This window comes from Ziziphus jujuba, chromosome 5 (genome assembly GCF_031755915.1).
Source record: "Ziziphus jujuba cultivar Dongzao chromosome 5, ASM3175591v1".
NCBI classification, from domain to species: domain Eukaryota; kingdom Viridiplantae; phylum Streptophyta; class Magnoliopsida; order Rosales; family Rhamnaceae; genus Ziziphus; species Ziziphus jujuba.
In genome coordinates, this window is record NC_083383.1 from 15,533,993 (window position 1) to 15,554,300 (window position 20,308).

The window sequence follows — 20,308 nt, forward strand, 5'->3', positions numbered from 1 at the left end:
CTTTTTGCCATGTTTGTTAAAAAAGGAATGAAATCTACTGGTTTTGTTTGATCCCGTCAGTGGTCAAGAACCAAACGACCTTGCAGGTAGAAATGTCCTCTGTCATTATGAATCAAGCTCGGAGAATTTTTATTTTTATATTTCTGTTTTTCATTATCTGGGTCTTCATATGCATAGATTCTTTATACAGATTGGTCCAGTGCTTTTTACATATACTTTCTGTTCTCTAATAATTAGATAGATACTTTATTGAAAATTTTAAATTTGTTACAAAAGTAATATGTCGGTAATCGTCAAATTTACATGCCAACAAAGTTTAGTTGTTCTTGAATAAGTATCTCCAACTTCATATATCATAAGCTAATATTATCATCTTATAAGATCTGAAAATGGAGATAAAAAGTATTAACCAAAAGGTTACATGGTTTAACTAATAAGATGGTACTTTTTACTAAAATCTTAAAATTTATATCACTAGAAAATTGAACATTTATGTATATAATCTAAAATCTTAAAAATTGTGTCACTAGAAAATTGAACAATTATGTATACAATTCAAAATAGAAAGAATATGTATAATTACCAAATAAAAAAAAAAAAAAACTATGTGTATATGTGTAATTACCAAATAGAAAAACTATATGTATGATTACCAAATAGAAAAAACTATGTGAATATGTGTAATTGCCAAATAGAAAAATTATGTGACAACGTAGTATACTCTATCTATAATAGCAATGTCAATGTATTGGCTAGTGAAAAGACCACTATTTTTCTCTAACTCAATATTCAATTTCTTAAACTCAAAGATAAAAAATAAATAAATAAATAAATACAGGAATAACTATATTTTATTGTTATAGTTGTTTGCACTTTGCCTTCCATGTTAAGAAACTCTTCGTATTGCCCCTTCTAACTATTACTTGTCAATTAAGTCAAATTAAGCATTATTAACCAACAGAAAAAAAAAAAAGGGTCAAATCAAGCATTTGAAGGATGATTATAATGATTTGTTGAAATCAAACATACACAGTTCTTCTACCTCTTCTTAAAAAATTTTAATGGAAAAAACTCTCTTCAAATTATTTTGGGATCCGTTTTTGATGTACCTGATAAAAATAAAATTTTAGTTTATGAAGTTTTGTATAATAAAACTTTTTAAAAAAAATTTTTTATTAAAAAGCTAATAAGTGTTTGGTTGTAAATAAAAAAGCTGTATTAAATACTCATTAAGCTGTATTAAATGCTTATTAAATTTTCATATAAAATATAAAAAACAAATTTTAGACTCTAAAACAGTTTAAAAAAACTTATTTTTTAATCAATAAGTTCTTATTAATTTTTGTCAAATATTTTTATTTTTTGATAAAAAAAATTTTAACCTTTAAATAAAGCTTTTAACTAAAAAAACAAATAGAGACTTATTCTATCTTATTTTACATTTTACTTCTTTTATGACATGTATGATTAATTTTACCAAAATTATTAGGAAAAATTGCAAAATTATAAACTAAATTAACATAAAATAAAAATGTTCGAGGGTAATGTGAATGATTTTGCAGCTTGGTGGCGAGTTGCAAAAGATTTTTTAATTGTTTTTTTTCCTTCTTTTTACAAAATGTTGCTTGAATCCACTATTTACTACAAAAGAGAAATGGAAATTCAAAAAATTATATAGTTGAAGAAGGTCCCAAAAATATATAAGTTGTGAACCTGTGATAAATAATATACAGAAGAGTGCCAGATGCAATCGCTTTTTCGTTTACTTCAGCACTTCCTGCTTTAGGAAGGTTGTCACTTTCTTCATTACTTTTTCAACAATACTAACATAATCAATGTACAGTAATGACCTTTTGCAGGTAATTACAATATTACCACTCTTCGAAACGATATACATCTAATATTATTTATTATAAATAAAAAAAAAGATATAAATTTTTTGGGTCAATTAAAAGAAGATACCGATTTAATAAAATTAGCATAGAATAAAAAAATAATATAACATAACTTATTTCAGTAATTCAAACACGCTCATATATATATATATAGTCTATATTTATTAAGACTAATATTTATAATATTTAATTTTTTACGAATCATATAAAATATTTTACTTTAAGATATTACTTTTCTAATATTTTTAGTAATTTGCTTTATATAAATACTTTTTATTCACAAGTGAAAAGTAAATGTTAATTGTTTTGGTTTTTACAGTAAAAATAAAAATATTTTAAAGAAATCAATTATTAAAATAATTTGCATTTTTTACTATTTATTAATTTTAGTTTATTGGTATTTTAATTTTTATTTAGGCTAAACAGTAAAAATATTTAATATTAAAATCAATGTAAATTGACCGTCATTTGTTGAAATGGCAATATTATAATTGTCTGCAAAAGAAAGGTAATCGTGTCATATTGATTATGGTATTGTTGTTGAAAAAGTAACGAGAAAAAGTGGTAGTCTCCAAAGGCCGCGAGTGTAAAAGTAAAAAAGCTTTTGCAAACCCAGCATTCCTCTAATATATACATATATATATATATATATATATATACACACATGTGTATAGTTATATACACTTGAATCAATATACGTGCGTAGTATATATCATCATAATATATAATTTTAAAAATAATATATAATAATTAGTAATATATGAAATTTTTTTTATCTATTATATTAATTTTATATATTATATAGATAACATACATATATATAATTATATAATATCATAAATAAAGGTTAAATAATAATATTTAACCTTTGATATTGCTATGTATTTTATGCATGTTTACATATAAAATTTTTAATTATATTATATGTTATTTTGTTATAAAAAATAATTTAAAATAATATGAAACAGTAAATTAAAAAGAAATAAAAGTTAAATATACTAAAACTGATAATAATAATAATAAAGATAAAAGTAATAATAATAACATATAATAAAAATTTAGAAAACAAAATTGTTTATCCATTAAAACCATTTTAACACTATTAATTTTTTATTTATTACTGTATCTTGCTAGTATTAACCTGGTTAATAAAATCAACCTGTCCAATTATATTTGAAAATTTATTTAAATATTTTATTTTTACTAAATATATTTAAATCTTAATTTTTTCATCTATATCGTAAAAATTGGTTAAAAATGAAAAGTTTAACAGTTATATATAATACTGTTCAATTATAAAATATACATTCAAAATTATTTACCAGTCTAATTTTTTCCACTTATAAAATTTAAATTTAAATTCAAATATATTTATATATTTTTTATCTATAGAATTCAAATTTAAATTCAAATATATTTTTTTATTTACTATAATAATTAATTTTTCTATATTAAATACTCATAATATAAATTAACTATGTTTATTATTATTATTATTTTCCCAATAAAAACTTTTTTACCTAATAAAATAATTTATTTATAATTACATATATTTTATGAACATTAAATAAAAAGATCAATTTTATTATTAAAATCTATATATTTTGATATTAAAATTCTATTATTATATATTCATATATATATATATATATTTATATATGTATATATAAATAATATATTATTCGATAAATAAATTTATTGAATATTTTATTAAATTTTAGTATATTGTATATATATAATCAGTTTCAAATAAAATTTACCTTATTTTGTTAAATGTTCATTCTTAATGATTAAAATTTAAAATTTAAAAATTAGTTTAAAACATATAATATTAATTTAATGATATATTAAAATTTTATTTAATAAAAATAAATTTATCGAATTCCATAATTAATAAATTTTATTTTAAATTTCAGCATTTATACGAATTAAGGATTGAATAATAAAGTTTTTATATTAGAACTCATATTAAGAATCCTCTTACTATATATATATATATATATACACACAACAAATATGAAGTTTTCATTTTTTAACTTTTTAATCATATTAGGGTTGAAATTTAAAATTGTATTTAATAAGTATCATATTTTTATAAATTTAATTTTTTCTAAATAATTTAGTATTTTAATAAATTTATATTTGATTATTTTATAAATTTCAAATTTTAATTCGATATTATTCAATAATCATTAAAAAAAAAAATTCCTTCATCGTTATGCTTAATACATAGTGGTAAAAAAAAAAAAAAACAATTGATATCCAAATTTTGGTTTAAACATTTTTAACGACACTATTCACAAAAAAAAAAAAGAAAAGAAAAAAAAAAGAAAAGAAAAGAAGCATTTTTAACAACACTAAAAACCAAAGCGGATGTTTTTTTTTTTATTTTTTATTTTTTATTTTTTATTGCATAGGAATTTGATACGCTATCTATCGTATTCCATCACCAGTCAGAGCGTCATAGACTAAATTTACATTCTCCAACAAGGCACACACCCTTTCTCAGCAAACCAAAAAAGCAAAGAAGAAAGAAAGAAGAAGAAGCAAAGTACAGCATACAAACCCATCTCAAACCCCAAATCTCGTTTGCAGTAATTTTAGGGTTTTCTTACTCAATTTTTTTATTTTTTCGATGGAGAAGGTCAGAAGAGCATCGCATGCTGGTTCCTGGTACTCCGACAATCGTAAGTCTTTTTTTCAAATTTTTTTTTTAAATTTAATTATCCGTCAGTTTTATCGCCGATTAAATGGAAGGAAAACGGGTAAATCTCCGTTTTGATGAAGTCTCTGACTTTCAAAAAGTTAAAAGAGATTTGTTTTCAACGTTATTAGGTCGGTTAATTTCTATACGAATTCCATGGAATTCGATTTTCAAGTGGTTTTTTTTTTTCTTTTATTTTTTTGGCGATTGCTTTTTTCGGAAAATTACTTGTGTAGACAGTTGTGAAGGAAACTGAGGAAAATAAAAATGTAAAGAAGAAATGATAATGGAAAAGAATTCCTTGTTTGTAATTAAGTATTTATTTATTTATTTTAAAATTCCAGCTAAAATTAAGACCACGTTAAAAATTTGATAGAAATAGGAGAAAATAGCTTATGCATGTAGTCTCTTATACTGAAGCTCACATGTGTTTGGAATGGCTATTCAGAATTTCATTTGCTTTCCACTGTTGGGTGATAGCGCATATAAACATTGGGAAGTGATTCTGATGTAAAATAAATTCTGCAGAGTTCCGAAGGTGCTTCTAACATTTTGTATCTTATTTATTTATTTATTTTTCAGCTAAAAAATTGACAGAAGAGCTTGAAGGATGGCTGAGAGCCTCTGGCCTAACTAAATCTCCTGATGTACGAGGTGTCATTGCTCCGTAAGTTATTATTATCCACCTATAACTTGCTGTTTTGTTAACAAGCATGGATGGAAGTACTTATGCATTCTAACGCTATATCATGGGTCAGGCATGCTGGTTATTCTTATTCGGGTCGTGCTGCTGCTTATGCATTTGGAAACATTGATCCCACTAACATGTAAGTCATGTTCTCGCTGCCCCAGTAAAGAGTAAAGCTTATATGGAGATCATTGATTTTATAACTCTGGCATTGTTCTGACTATGAATTTGATTTATTTAAGTAGTTATTTATAGACTCATTCTAGACTTATTAAGGGTCAGTTAAGTATGGAGCTCTCAACTTTGTTGCTAATACGCGAGGGAACTTGTAATTTCAGTTCTCGGGTGTTCCTTCTTGGGCCATCTCATCACTATTACACTCCGAAATGTGCTCTTTCAAGGGCTTCAGTTTACAAGACACCTATAGGGGACCTACCTGTTGATTTGGAAGGTATAGTTATTTTATTGTTCATTATCAGCTTCAAACAACCAACATTATTTTGTGTTGATACCTTTTCCTCATTCCCTTCAGATTACGTGTCCTTAATATGTCTTCAGTGGAATGTTGGATAGTTTGATTTGTTGAAATTAATCATGCACTCACTTATAATGTCTTAGATGATTTAACTTCGATGGTGTTTGTTTTTATATTTGGCTGTCAAAATCATGTTGCTTTTATATTTCAGTGATCGAAGAGCTAAAAGCTACGGGAAAATTTGAACTAATGGATATTCGTGTTGATGAGGCTGAACATAGCATGGAAATGCATCTGCCCTATCTTGCTAAAGTGTTTGAGGGGTATTCCTTTTCCCATATGTTGGTGCTATTCTTTAATGATTTTTCACTGTTGCTGACTTTTGTTGATCTTTATGCAGGCACCCAGTTAAAGTTGTACCCATTTTGGTAGGTGCTCTTAATGCTGAAAATGAAGCCATGTATGGAGAATTGCTTGCCAAATATGTGGATGATCCCAAAAATTTCTTCTCAGTGTCGTCAGATTTTTGTCACTGGGGATCTCGGTATGTCCCTTTTTTAAACCAATAGTATGTTACTATATCTTATAATCCCAAGATTAGATGGCTCTTTTCCCGTATTACCTTGAGACAGACATTCATGCAAGTGTAGTGAGTGTAACTATCTATCTCTTTTCAACCTTTGACTTCTTGCAAAATTGTCTTGCATCCTACTTCTCCATTTCGCCTATTCAAATCCACATTCTTCCTTTTGGAACTACCAAAATTGTCCTTGTTTTGGAGTTTTTATAATCAGTGCCATTTCTTGGATATCATGTTACATTTGGCATTCATTAATATAACTTATTCCTTAGTTTGATAGCGACTCCATTAAAGTGTGTATGCCTTACGCACAGATACACATATTTTTAAGAGTAAGAGGTTATTGTTTGTTAGCTATGAAGTGTTTAAGTAATATCTAAATACTTTGGTGAGTTCATGTCATGTGCACACTCATTATTTTTTCTTATCGGAATGTTTTCTACATATGCTTGTGAACTTGGAAGTTAATGTCATGTGCACACTCATTTTTAATTGCAAGTTCATTTTGTATATAATTAATTTTTTCTATTTTACTCAGATTCAATTACATGCACTATGACAAGAAACATGGGGCCATATACAAATCTATTGAGGCGTTGGACAGGATGGGCATGGATATAATTGAAACAGGAGATCCAGATGCATTCAAACAATATCTTTCGGAGTATGATAATACAATATGTGGACGCCATCCAATTAGCGTTTTTCTCCACGTAAGTGCCTCATTTTTTATTTTTATTTTTACTCTTTTTTATTTTTTATTTTTTTTTGGTCTGTGGAAAGGATGTTGATGTAGAATCCTCCATTTTCATTTTTGCATGAAGGCATGTCGTCCTTTGGTAGGTCGTCTAAGTGTAAAAACAAATATGATTATAATTATTATTTTTTAAAAATTTTGTATCAAAGAAAACATTATTATAGTGAAATCAATCTTATGGCTCTTTTTATGTTGCTTGAAACTATTAATCATGTTTAGAGGAAGAAATGTAGGGATTCTGAATCTGATAATTTAGTCAAATTCTTAAGAGCATTCTTACTTATACGGCCCAAGGTTTTTGCTGCTTCCTTGTTTGTATTTTCCCAATAATAAATAGTTGAAATTTGTCCATCATTTCTGAATTTCTTCAGATGCTGAGGAACTGCTCAACAAAGATAAAAGTCAATTTTCTCCGATATGAACAGTCTAGTCAATGCAAAAGTACAAGAGACAGCAGTGTAAGTTATGCATCAGCAGCAGCAAAAGTTGATGCTTGAAGATGTAAAAAGTACAAGTACTGCAGTATCTCCCTTGGAAACATTCAATAATATAAATTTCATTCAATTGACTACTATTTAAGTAAATGCATCTCTAAAAACCTTATGTTCCTTGTGTGTAAATTGACACTGACCATATGATGATGTTGGGATCTTTATTATCTAATGACCTCTGAGCGAGTTAATGATTTTTCTCTTAACACTCCTTGAAGATTCCCCACAAAATTTCCAACCTCTAGCCAGTGTCTAGTGCCTGGAAGCACAGTATTTATGATTGCAGAATTGACTATTTTTCTCTATTTTGATTTGTGTTAATGTGTACTCCTTGTAATTAGGTAGTGAAAAGGAATGAATAGGTGCGTGGTGATGGCTGATTTAGTGTAGCTTCATCATGGGAGATGTGTTGGACATAGTCTTATTATGATTGTGGTGATATTGTGCAAATGTCTGAACCTTGGCTGTTTTGCTTATTGCAAAAGTAACTGTTGACGGGTTGAACTGTTTGATTTATGGTGTTTTGGCATTGGTGAGAAATTTTCAAAGAGGGCAGTGACATTTGGACTAAAAGAAAGTGAGAAAGTTTCAAAAGAGAGGAAGTGAGAAAGTTTTTTTTACTATACCATTCGTATTGTGTATGTATTTATGTGGTAATTCCGCCAATAGAAAGTAAGAGAATACGTATTTAATTTTTTACATGCTTAAGGTAGAGTTCATTCCACCACGGGACCTTTCAACTTTGAGTCTTTAAGAGGCTAATGGTAGATGATCAATCAACTCATCTTTAGGGGGTCAAAAGCTGTTTCTTCTTTTTCAATGACATAGCAATCACCGTTGCTGAGGCCAACAGCAAACTGGTATGGTTTCTTTGGATGTGCAGCAATAACCGGTGTGTGCCCAAAAGACCTGCATATATAGGCAACCATTTTATTAAATCATATTTGTATGTAAACCATAAAAAAATAAATTGAGTGATAAAATTAAATTTTGGTGAGAATTTAAGAGAACAGAGAAACAAATATAGGGGACGAGTATTTGTGGTGAGATTTTTGAGGTCTTGATTAATGGAGTACCTGTTTTTCTCCATGTAAACCTCGCCTAGAATTACATAAAGCGGTCCTAATGTCGAACCATCAAAAATGATTATATCTCCGTTGCAAAAGCTAGCGTATACTTGGCCATCACATGAGAATTTTGCAAAGGAAATTGGTATACGAATAGATGGAGTCCACTGGAAGCAGAAAGAAAGACATTTTATTGTAACTACATCTTCAACAAGCAGCTTACTTTAAAATCATTCACCAAAAATAGACTTGAGAGAGAGAGAGAGAGAGAGAGAGAGAGAGAGAGATAGAGGACACCTTAAGTTCACATTTTAGTGTATAAGCTCTATAAATTGCAAGGCGATATTTGTGTACAAGAAGAAAATGTCGCTGATCCTGGTGAAACCAGATGTCGATGTATAATGTTGGTCGAAGAAGCAATAATGTCTTTAGCCTTTTCTTCCACCGATTTACATTCCATGTAAAAATCTGCAGATTGTCACAACATTAAAAATCAAATTCCCATGAAGCTCTCAATGCAAAAGGAGAAAGAAATTGGATAGTGACCTTTGCATCGGCACCAGACGAAACAAGTATATTCAGAGCTTTTGAGAATGCAAGGCCAGTAACTCTTCCAGTGTGACCCACAAGCTCAGCTTCAATCTGTAAAATGAGAGCAATGAATCCTGAGTCTCATTTTTTACATTGACATATACATATATTTATATATATATATATATATATATATATATATAATCACAATTTACTTCTTTACATGAAGGAAAAAAAAAATAAATAAAAAAAATAGTACCTCCTTTGAAAGACGGTTATATATTATTATTGTGGAATTTCTCATTCCAATAGCAACTTTGTTGCTATCAGGGTCAATAGCAATGCATGTTGCTGCAGGCGGTGGAGGCATGATGCTATCCTCTTTCTTTGTTTTACAAAACAAAATGTGAGAAATATGATCAGTTACGTCCCAAAATACTTGCCAAAATGACTCAGCAAAACCAAAATATGTGAAGCATTTGCTAAAAGACAAAAATTTGGAGTCGAGAATAACAAAGTAGTTAAATTTAAGAGATTAACCGAAGAATATGTTATGTTTACAAGCTCAAAATGATGCATAATTATTAGTTTTAATTTCAGATGTGATAGTTGTGAATGGTCTATAAAAATGTCTGACACAAATCAAAGCTGTGTATGTTTCCAACACTTCATAAATTTAAAGAAAATTGTTACCATACTTTTGTCCATGGAAAAGTGCTAGAACACCATTTTTGTGGTTACCTCTAATGTTTTCATGTTGAACACAGAAACTTTCCCTCCAGAGGCTGAATAGAGATATGAATCATTCGTGCTCAAAGCAAAGTAGGGATCAACCACTTCATGGTTGATGCCTCCATATTCATTCTTCATCGTGAAGGCATCCTTTGGTTGACATATCCAAGGTCGATCGATGGCATTTACCTATGTTAAGCCTCGCATCATAAGGACCGTATTACTTAATGTATTCTTAATGGAAACCACTTACACAATCTTACTCCTGTACCTGCCCTGGCCATTTCCAAAGTATATGAGCATTTGTTAATAGCAACAAAACTGCATCACCTTCATTTGTGTAGGTCAGCGCTGATATCTGCCTTGATTAAAAAAACAAAAAATAAAGCTAATGAAAACCATTTTGGAATTTCTTTATTTAACTATTTTTGGCATAAATTCTCAAATCATTCAGTTTCATAGATTATGACATAACTAGAACAAGCACGATAACACAGCACTTTTAGGTAATTACATTGGCAAGAGAATTTTTTTAAGTGTAGTAATTTACTGCCTATCAAGGAACATGGTTCAGCTAGACAACACATCAAGCCTGCTAGATATGCCAAATGAAAATTGAAAAATAAAAAAACAAAGTCATGACAAGATAAGAAAGTAGGACAAGAAATGTATTTAACCAAAAAAGAAAAAAAAAGAAAAAAGAAAAAAAAAGGACATACGTCGTATCCTTCTGTATAACTTAGCCGCATACATTGCCATTTTATACCCACCGCATTATTCAGATATGTATCCTGAAGAAAGACAATTAAATTTGTAGGATTCACCACAAATCCTTAGGAGACATACTATACATGACATTGAAGGCCTATTTCAATTATGGAATGATGAAGAGGAAAGAAGAAGTCAGTTTAAATTAATCTCGCATAGGATATATAGACAATATGCAAGATGAGATAAAACCAGATACAGCAATTGGTTTAATATACTGACCTTTCTCTCAGTTTTAGAGATTTTGCTAGATTCAGCGTCATCCAGATCACTTGTTTATAACAAAAAACAAAACAAAAACCACAATCAATTTCCAAGATCATATTCTGCTTTTATTGGCAACAACAACCAATGTTGTAATACCAACCTCTGGCTTTTGATGCTAGGAGACTTCAGCTTGCTATTGAAAAGGGGATTTGCCTCAATTATGTTCTTAAGTTGTAGAGCTGTATTCCTCCTAAGAGACTCAAAATCCTCAAACTCCAAGACTGATTTATGTTTCCTGTAGAATGTAAAGAAACTCAATAGAACATCTTACATTTACCATATTATGTGAATTCATAAAGCTCCTAACGAAGTTGTACCATATATCATCTAATTTCAAAAGCTGAGCCATTTGTTTGAAGAAATCTCCATTAATTGGCTTAAACATTACAAGATCATTTACGAGGATCTCTGTAGCCTTGACATGGTCCTTTCTGTTGACATAAAACAATTCCATGTCAAGGCAAGGGATGCCATTTCTATGAAAGTGAGTACTTGAGACCAAATAGAAGTGAAAAAAAAAGTGAGAAATTAGATATTGAAAAATTACCTGTCCAGTGCCTCAAGGAACTTACACTTCCTGATTAGCAAAAAGATATCATTTGAGTAGCTATTGTCACCAATCTTTGTGAAACCAGAAATATATTTCTCTGCCTCATCCCAGTTCCCACTTAGCATCATCTCCTCAAAATATTTCATGTCAAAGCAATAGCCACTTTCAACCCTAAACATAAATGCACAAATTATTTAGCAGTATCATTTGCCTAGATTGATCATCAAGCAGAATGAATGATTCTCAGTTGCTTTATAACAAAGCGAAGGCCACAATCAATTGCAGCAACAGCCAGTAATGTATTATTACCTTTGGTTAAAGAGACACTGCAAACTCTGGCTCACAATGCTAGGAAACTCCAGCTTGCCAATGAAAAGGGGATTCATTTCAATCATCCAATTCAGTTGTAGCACTGTATTTCTACTTGCATTCCCTAAATTCCCGTACTTGGAGAGTGAATCATGTTTCCTGTAGAACGTAATAAAACTCAACAGAAAATCTTGCATTCACTATATTATGATAAATCACAAAGCTCCTAAAGAAATGATACCATATATCATCTAATGTCATAAGTTGAACCACTTCTTTGTAGAGATCTACACTTCTATCACTAAACGTTTTAAGATCCTTCTTGAAGATCTCCAAGGCTTTGGCACGGTCATTTCTATTGATATAAAACAATAATGTCAAGGCTAGCAGGGATGTCATTTGTATGAAAGTGAGTACTTGAAACAAAAGAGAAACGGAAAATTTATATAAACATAAATATATATATATATATATATATAATGAACAATTACCTGTCCAGTGCCTCAAGGAATTTATTCCTTCTGATCAGAAAATAGGTCTTGGTTGAGTGCTGATTGTCATCAATTTGTGTGAAATCAGAAAGATATTTCTCTGCTTCATCCCAGTTTGCACTTAGTACCATCTCCTCAAAATATCTCCTGTTAAAGTAGCATTTACTTTCGCGCTCAAACCTAAACATAAATGCACAAATTAATTAGTAGTATAATTGAAAGGAAAGTTGTTAATGAGTGAAAGTATAAACAGGAAACTTACATATGAGCAGTTTCTTTGTAACCTTTCTCATTAAAAAACTTCAACACTGAGAAGATGAGCTCTTGATTAGGATTATACATCTCTGAAACCATCAAAACATCCACTTCTGTTATAGAGCAATAAACTCTACTTAAACAGAAGTAAAATAAAGTTTAGATGTATTTTGTCAAATTTCTTTAACCGGCTACATAGAACAATTTCGCTCACCAATCTTTTACTAATTTGTTTAATGCCTAACGTGATGATTAAGTAGTACAGTTTCCATTAAAAAACAAAAAAAATTGAGTGCAAGAAAAGAAAATTGAAGGAATGAACTTTCATAACAATCACAGATTACACAGCAACCAAACTAACCTTGAAGATTATATCCAAATGGAGACGAATCCAAAATTAAATTGAATCTACCTATCAAAAAAGTGTTAAACTAAAGAAAAATTAATAACTTAGTTATATTTGGGAATCAAATTAATAACTCTGTTAAATCAAATCAATAACTCTGTTGACAAATAGAAATTCTGTTTCGTTATAGACAAAGAACACTATAATTATAAAGCAGAGGAAAAAAAACCCATCGAATAAATTATGGAAAGCACTTCTTCTGAGCTAATTAACTTACTAAATAACCGAATCATGATCTGCTAAAAAGTACTATTGGAAAATCAAAACTTAAATTGGAAAAAAAAAAAAATTCGATTAAACAAAATATGGGTTCCACAGAAAAGAAATTAATGTGTTTCCTTATGAATAAAAAAATACCACAATATTTATCAAGAAATTCATTATCTTGATAATTGAAATGCAAAAAAACCTGGGTGACTAAATTAAGGAAACCAATATATATATATATATATATATTTTTTTTTTTTGGTGCTAAGTAGCAAAGGGAAACCGAATCATTTTCAGCTAAGAAGATGAAACTGGAAAATGAAAGATAAAACACAAACTTACAAGAAAAGAGACAGAAAAAAAAAAATGATCAAACAAGGAAGAAATTAAAGCTTCGATCAAGAATTGAAGAAAGAAGAATTAGAAGAAGAAAAATTAAAAAATGGAAGCAGACCTGAAGCTCAAGAAGAAGAAGAAGAAGAAGAAGAAGAAATTTCCAGTCTCTCTGATTTTCTCGCAGGAAAATTTTAGCTCTCTGATTTTCTGGCTGGAAAATTTAGCTCTCCGATTTTCTCTAAGCGCTGTACTTTTACCGGTGAAAGAAATTCTGTGAAAACAGGCGCGCGATTACGAAATATTTAGATAAGTATGCGTGATAAGTAGATCTACGTATAACAATAAGTAAGGTAGCATATAAGTTTGTTGGAGATAGTAGTTATAGTCCGTTAGATGGGTCCCGCTCAAAGCGAGAAGGGGAATGGGGACGTGAGTGATTTTATTTTATTTTTGTCTTTTTCTTTTATTGGAATCCCCAAAAAAAAAAAAAAAATTTTGTTTCAATTTCCTTCTTATTTTTATTTCACTAGAAGCAATATCTCAGAAAATTTTTATTTTTTGTAACGCATTGAAAATTTAAATTTCCAAGGTACACTATTCAGTTCGAGCGCATAGGAGTTGATAACTATATATTATTGAAACTTTTAGGAGATGAGATGATTGATATTAATTATGGACAGTAGGGAAAAAAATGAATAAGATAATAGTTAAATCACAAATGTGCATTATATGTGTATATATATATATATATATATATTCTGATCAACATGAGAATTTTATTCATAAGAAAGACGAATGACATCCATTCAATCATGTCATATGGTTAAGTAATCATACTCATTTTAATACGATTGTTAACACACGATTCCTCTTCTATGCTTCGTGGCTTGAACAATTTCATGAATTCTCAACCAAAATTCATTACAGAGAAAAAAGATTACCAAATACTCCAGCCACTTCAAGGTGGTGATGTTTCTTCAAAAAAAAAAAATGTGTATATATATATATATATATATATAGAGAGAGAGAGAGAGAGAGAGAAGTAAATTAAAATTTGACAGTTTTTTTTAGAGAGTCATTCAAATCTTCAAAATGGCTTCCGACTTTTTAGAATCATATTGGAGGCAGAGAGAATTGCTTGAAATCCCCATTGATATTGTGTATTATGTCTTAATTCCACCAGTAGAAAGCAAAAAGAAGGCATATTTTACATGTTTTACATGCTTAAAAAAGTAGCTTCTTTTTTTCAGTCCATTATGGGACCTTTCAACTTTGAGTACGTAGAGGCCAACAGAAGATTATCAATCTACTAATCTTTAGGGGGGTCAGAAGGAGCTTCAGGAGGGTCAAAACCTTCTGCTTCAATGACATAGATATCACCATTAGAGAGGCCAACAGCAAAGTGGTATGGTTTATTTGGATGTGCAGCAATGACTAGGGTGTACCCAAAAGGTCTGCATATATAGGCACAACCATTTTATTATATCATGTTTGTATATAAACCATTAAGAATTGAGTCATAAAATTAAGTTTTGATGAGAATTGGGAGAACGGAGAAACAAGTATAAGGCGCCATATATTTGTGGTGAAATTTTTGTGGTTGTGCTTGATGGAATACCTGAATTTAGCAACGTACTCTATGGACGAAATATTAGAAAGCTGATCTAACGTCAAACCATCAAAAATGGCGATATCTCCGCTGCGAAAGCTGGCATATACAATTTGGCCATCACATGAAAATGTTGCACTGGAAATTGATGCAGAAACTCTTTTAGGCCACTGGAAACAAAAAAAATGAAGACATTATTATTATTATTTTTCTACCAAACAAACAGTTTACTTTACAGCCAATACATGCTATGCTTATCAGTATCTATGTGTGTGTGTGTGTGTGTGAGTGAGAGAGAGAGAGAGAGAGAGAGAGAGAGAGAGAGAGAGAGAGAGAGAGAGAGAGAGGGAGAGAGAGAGAGAGAGAAGGGACACCATCTTTACGCATTCTAGTTTACTAGCTTCATAAATTGCAAGGCGATCCGCGTGTACAAGAAGGAAATGCTGCTGATCCTGATGAAACTGGATATGGATGTGTGACTTTCTTTGAAGACACAGTGTTTCCTTTTTCGTTTTCTTCCACCCATTAACATTCCATGCAAGAATCTGCAGATTGTCAAAACGTTAAAAATCTAGTCCAGGCCAGGCCATGAAGCTCTCATTACAGTCTTTGTTAACTTCAAATCCAAAAGAAAAAGAGATTGGATAGTGACCTTTTGACCAATACAACAAGAAACTAGCATATTCAGAGTTTCGGAGAATGCAAGACCAGTGACCTTTCCAGTGTGACCCTGAAGCTTAGCTTTAACCTGCCAAATCGTAGCAATAACAAAGTGTAATTGCAAATTACTTGTTTACATATAAAAAAAGGGAAAAAGAAAAAATACCCTCTTTGAACGGTGGTTATATATTATTATTGAGGAATCGTTCATGCCAATGGCAACTGTGTTGTCATCTTGAGGGTTGATAGCGATACATATTGCTTCAGCAGATGGTAAATTCATGATGCTATCCGCTTTCTATGTTTCGCCAAACAAAATGCAAGAAGTATGATCAGTTAGATCCTAACATACTTGCCAAAATCACTCGGCATATAGGCAAACCAAGATTTATTTTACTAAAAGATTGAAATATGGAGTCAGAATAACCAACTAATCGAAGTTGAGCGTGTTTCTGACACTTCATAAGTTTATAGAAATTGGTTACCATTCCTTTGTTCATGGAAAAGTGCTGGAACTCTATTTTTGAGGTTACCTTTAATGTATTCATGTCGAACACATAAACTTTCCCCTCAGATGCTGAATAGAGATATGATTCAGTTCTGTTAAAAGCAAAGCAGGCTGGAACTGCTTCCTGGTTGATGCCGTCATATTCATTGTTCATTCGTAAAGCACCATCCAGTAAACTTACCCAGGGTTGATCCATGGTATTTACCTACATTAACTCATCCATCACATGGATAGCATTACTTATTGTATTCTTAAATGGAAATAACTATTAAGATATTGCTCCTGTACCTGCCCTGGCCATTGCCAAAGTTGATGAGAATATTTTGCTAGAGACAAAACTGCATCACCTTCATTGGTGTAGGTCAGTCCCAATATCTGCCTTGATCGAAAAGGAAGCTAATGAAAACCATTTTGCTACTTCTTTATTTTAAATATTTTTATCACTAATTGTCAGATCATTTAGTCTCATATATTATGACATAATTCATCGGTATTTTAATAACCATCAACCACTATATTGGTCTAGAACATCTGCATAGAATGTTGATTACTAATCGAATGCATATAAACATTGTAATTGTCACTTGCTTGAAGATGATTGAAACACCATGATATCAGAAGTTTTACATAATTTGATGTAACAGTGCGTACTTATAGTTGACCACAGGAAAAAAAATAAAAAATAAAAAATGGATACCCAGAACAAGCACAATCAGAGAGCCATTTGGGTAACTATTTTGGCAGGAGAATTTCTAAAGTTGTCATATATTGCCTGCCCAGTGGCATGGTTCAGATAGAAAACATATTAAGCCATCTAGATAAGTGATAAAATAAAAAGCAAAGGCATAATGAGATAAGAAAATAGGAGCAAAAACTGCTTTGGATGAAAAAACCAAAAAAAAAAAAAAAAAAAAAAAAAAGAGAAGGGGGTCATACGTTGTATCCTAGTACATATGTGGACAGCAGCAAAGATTTCCATTTTAAATCCTCCACATCTTTCTGATATGTAGCCTGCAGAAAGACAATTTAATTTATGGAATCATGAAGAGGAGAGAAGACACTAGTTCAAATTAATCTCACATAGAATATATATATATGTTATGCATATATATATATATATATATCGATCTTGTGCAACAGGGGAATAAACCAGATAACCAAGTTGGTTTATGGTACCAACCTTTCTCACGGTTTCTGAGATTTCCCTTGATTCACCATCTTGCAGACTGCTTCTCAGTTATTTATAAGAAAACCAAAGCCACAATCAATTTCCAATATCATATTCCCTTTTTATTTGCAACAAGAGCCAATGATGTACTACCAACCTATGGCTTGCAATGCTGGGAGACTTCAGCATGCCAACTAAAAGAGGATTTGCCTCAATTATGTTCTTCAGTTGTAGAACTGTAATCTTCCTTAGAGACTCAAAATCCCCATACTCTGAGATTGATTTATGTTTCCTGTGGAATGTAATGGAACTCAATAGAACATTTACATCACCATATTATGAGAATTTGTAAAGCTCCTAAAGAAGTGATACCATATATCATCTAATTTCCAAAGCTGAACCATTTGTTCAAAGAAATCTCCATTAATTTGCTTGAACATCATAAGATCGTTCACGAGGATCTCAATAGCCGTGACATGATCCTTTCTGTCAACATAAAACAATTCCATGTCAAGGCAAGGGATGGGATGCCATTTGTATGAAAGTAAGTACTTAAAACCAAAGAGAAACTGAAAAAGTGTTATTGAACAAGTACCTGTCCAGTGCCTCAAGGAACTTACACTTCCTGATTAGCAAAAAGATATTGTTTGAGTAGATATTGAAACCAGTTTGTGTGAAATCAGAAATATATTTCTCTGCCTCGTCCCAGTTCCCACTTAGCATCTTCTCCTCAAACTTTCCCATGTCAAAGCAACATTCACTTTCAAGCCTGAACATAAATGCACAAATTAATTAGCAGTTATCATTTGCAAAGATCCACCATCATGCAGAATGCTTCTTAGCTGTTTGTAACAAAACAAAGGCCACAATCCATTGCAGCAACAGCAAATGAAAGGGGGACCAGGAAGATGGTATTACCTTTGGTTAAAGAGACACTGCAACCTTTGGCTTGAGTTGCTAGGAAACTTCAGCTTGTCAATGAAGAGGGGATTTTTCACAATTGTGTGGCGCAGTTGTAGCACTGAACTCTTCTTTAGATTCTCAAACTTCTCATGCTTGGAGAGTGAACGATGTTTCCTGTAGAATGCATATAAACTCAACAGAACATCTTACATTTACCGTACTATGATACATCACAAAGCTCCTAAAATAGTGGTACCATATATCATGTACTCTCAAAAGTTCAACCATTTCTTTGTAGAAATCTTCATTTCTATTGTTAAATGCTTTGATATCCTTGTTGAAGATTCCTACAGCCTTGGCACTGTTCTTTCTGTTGATAAAAAGGAAAAAGGAAAAAAAAAAAAAAAAAAATCTCCTTGTCAAGGCCAGGGATGCCATTTTTATGAAATTAAGTACACTTGAAACCAAAGAGAAGTTAAAAAAAGTGAGATATCAGATACTGAGCAATTTACCTGTCAAGTGCCTCAATGAACTTGCACTTCCTGATCAGCATAAAGATTTCATTTGAGTGCCTATTGGCATCAATTTTTGAGAAACTAGAAAAATATTTCTCCGCTTCATCCCAGTTTCCATTTATCACCATCTCCTCAAAATATCTCATGTCAAAGAAACATTGACTTTCACGCTCAAGCCTAAATATGAATGCACAAATTCAATAGCAGTATCATTGACAAGAAGTTTGTTTATGAGTGAAAGTATAAACAGGAAACTTACATGTGAGCCGTTCTTACGTAACGTTTGTCATTAAGAAACTTCCACACCCAGAAAATGAGCTCTTCATTAGGAGCAGACATCTCTGGAACAGTACTATTTTACCTCCAAAACCTCAAGAACCATAAAAAAAATCCACTTCTATCAGTTGCGTTTCATATACATACCAATAAAATTTGCTTAATAGTTCAGATGAATATTGTAGGCAGATTTCTTTACCAATGTAAAAATAGATCAAAATGTCACCAACAAAAATTAAATGGAATCAACCTATCAAGAAAGTGTTAAATTAAAGATTTAAAGTTTAATCGAATTATTGCTTTGTTGTATTTGGGAATCGGGTTAGCAAATGGAAATTCTGTTTCGTTATAAACAACACTATAATTGAAAAGCCAACCAAAAAAAAAAAAAAAAAAAAAAAAAACTATAGATTGAAACCATTTCTTCTGTTCTAATTAAGTAACTAAGTAACGAAATCATGAACGGCTAAAAAATACAATTGGAAAATCAAGATTAATTAAAACCAAACCTTAAATTCGGTTAAACAGCATCTGGGTACCACAGACAAGAAATTAATTACTCTGTTCATTTATAAATAAAGAATACTACTATAAATATATTTATATACATACATACACATATATATATATATATATGAAGAAATTTAATATGTTTATAATCGAAAAGCAAAAAGAAACCCAGTTTATGAACTAAGGGAAAGCCATTTCTTCCGTGCTAGAGAAACTAAGAAACTGAATCATGATCAGACAAGAAGATGAAATTAGAGAATGGAAGATTAATTAAAACCGAAACTTACAAGGCAAAAATTCGTTAAAACGAAAAAGAAATTAAAGCTTTCTATCAAGAATTGAAGGAAAAAGAATAAGAAGAAGAAAAATGAAAATGGAAGCAGACCTGAAGTTCAAGATGAAGAAGAAAATACCTCCAATCTCTCTGATTTTATCGCCGGGAAAATTTATCTCTCTGATTGTCTCGTTGGAAAAATTGAGTTCTCTGATTTTCTCGCTGGGAAAATTTAGCTCTGGTTATCCTTCTACTACCGTGTAACAAATTCTGGGAAAAAGAAAAAAAGCAAAAAAAAAAGCCGCGTGATTAAGAAATATTCAGATACGGGAGCGATAACTTGGAACCAAAATAAGTAGTTCTACTTATAATTTAG

At 30.6% G+C, this 20,308-nt stretch overlaps 3 protein-coding genes across 7 annotated transcripts; 1 reads left to right on the forward strand and 2 right to left on the reverse strand.

The window, feature by feature from the left end:
* Positions 1-4,344: 4,344 nt before the first annotated feature.
* LOC107421151 (uncharacterized) lies at positions 4,345-7,796 on the forward strand. Its single transcript, XM_016030330.4, has 8 exons — positions 4,345-4,582; positions 5,182-5,266; positions 5,358-5,426; positions 5,626-5,738; positions 5,974-6,085; positions 6,163-6,306; positions 6,881-7,055; positions 7,471-7,796. Exons 1-8 carry the CDS (start codon positions 4,531-4,533, stop codon positions 7,594-7,596), a joined length of 876 nt encoding a protein of 291 aa, XP_015885816.2. The 5' UTR covers positions 4,345-4,530; the 3' UTR covers positions 7,597-7,796.
* Positions 7,797-8,193: 397 nt separating this feature from the next.
* On the reverse strand, positions 8,194-13,773 carry LOC107421149 (protein TPR3). 4 transcript variants are annotated; one of them, XM_060817741.1, is made up of 18 exons: positions 13,628-13,773; positions 12,922-12,972; positions 12,568-12,649; positions 12,306-12,485; positions 12,056-12,169; positions 11,815-11,973; positions 11,503-11,676; positions 11,273-11,386; positions 11,056-11,190; positions 10,911-10,959; positions 10,640-10,711; positions 10,192-10,278; positions 9,930-10,109; positions 9,448-9,573; positions 9,204-9,299; positions 8,955-9,125; positions 8,667-8,824; positions 8,194-8,499 (listed from the first exon to the last, which is right to left on the reverse strand). In XM_060817741.1, exons 3-18 carry the CDS (start codon positions 12,645-12,647, stop codon positions 8,367-8,369), a joined length of 2,028 nt encoding a protein of 675 aa, XP_060673724.1. In that variant the 5' UTR covers positions 12,648-12,649; positions 12,922-12,972; positions 13,628-13,773; the 3' UTR covers positions 8,194-8,366. The 4 variants fall into 4 exon arrangements, with proteins under 4 accessions (XP_060673724.1, XP_048332376.2, XP_060673726.1 ...); XM_048476419.2 differs by lacking the exon at positions 12,922-12,972; XM_060817743.1 differs by lacking the exon at positions 11,273-11,386.
* Positions 13,774-14,504: 731 nt separating this feature from the next.
* LOC112492129 (topless-related protein 1-like) lies at positions 14,505-20,241 on the reverse strand. Of its 2 annotated transcripts, none has more exons than XM_048476418.2 (17): positions 20,044-20,241; positions 19,132-19,242; positions 18,870-19,049; positions 18,614-18,727; positions 18,373-18,531; positions 18,050-18,223; positions 17,827-17,940; positions 17,612-17,746; positions 17,467-17,512; positions 17,223-17,297; positions 16,575-16,661; positions 16,312-16,491; positions 15,945-16,076; positions 15,771-15,866; positions 15,493-15,663; positions 15,128-15,288; positions 14,505-14,963 (listed from the first exon to the last, which is right to left on the reverse strand). In XM_048476418.2, exons 2-17 carry the CDS (start codon positions 19,209-19,211, stop codon positions 14,819-14,821), a joined length of 2,049 nt encoding a protein of 682 aa, XP_048332375.2. In that variant the 5' UTR covers positions 19,212-19,242; positions 20,044-20,241; the 3' UTR covers positions 14,505-14,818. The 2 variants fall into 2 exon arrangements, with proteins under 2 accessions (XP_048332375.2, XP_048332374.2); XM_048476417.2 differs by having other exon boundaries at positions 17,467-17,515.
* Positions 20,242-20,308: the final 67 nt, after the last annotated feature.

Bases quoted from the DNA above. Each gene is read 5' to 3' on its own strand.
- LOC107421151 (XM_016030330.4), top strand. From the start codon at position 4,531: ATGGAGAAGGTCAGAAGAGCATCGCATGCTGGTTCCTGGTACTCCGAC. The intron at 4,583-5,181 runs GTAAGTCTTTTT...TTTATTTTTCAG, and splicing joins TTCCTGGTACTCCGACAATC to CTAAAAAATTGACAGAAGAG. The intron at 6,086-6,162 runs GTATTCCTTTTC...ATCTTTATGCAG, and splicing joins CTTGCTAAAGTGTTTGAGGG to GCACCCAGTTAAAGTTGTAC.
- LOC107421149 (XM_048476419.2), bottom strand. From the start codon at position 12,647: ATGTATAATCCTAATCAAGAGCTCATCTTCTCAGTGTTGAAGTTTTTT. The intron at 11,677-11,814 runs GTAATAATACAT...ATTTATGTTTAG, and splicing joins CAGTGTCTCTTTAACCAAAG to GGTTGAAAGTGGCTATTGCT. The intron at 9,126-9,203 runs GTCACTATCCAA...GACAATCTGCAG, and splicing joins CGTCTGGTGCCGATGCAAAG to ATTTTTACATGGAATGTAAA.
- LOC112492129 (XM_048476417.2), bottom strand. From the start codon at position 19,211: ATGTCTGCTCCTAATGAAGAGCTCATTTTCTGGGTGTGGAAGTTTCTT. The intron at 17,747-17,826 runs GTATCACTTCTT...TACATTCCACAG, and splicing joins TGGAAATTAGATGATATATG to GAAACATAAATCAATCTCAG. The intron at 17,298-17,466 runs GTTGGTACCATA...GTCTTTCTGCAG, and splicing joins TCTCAGAAACCGTGAGAAAG to GCTACATATCAGAAAGATGT.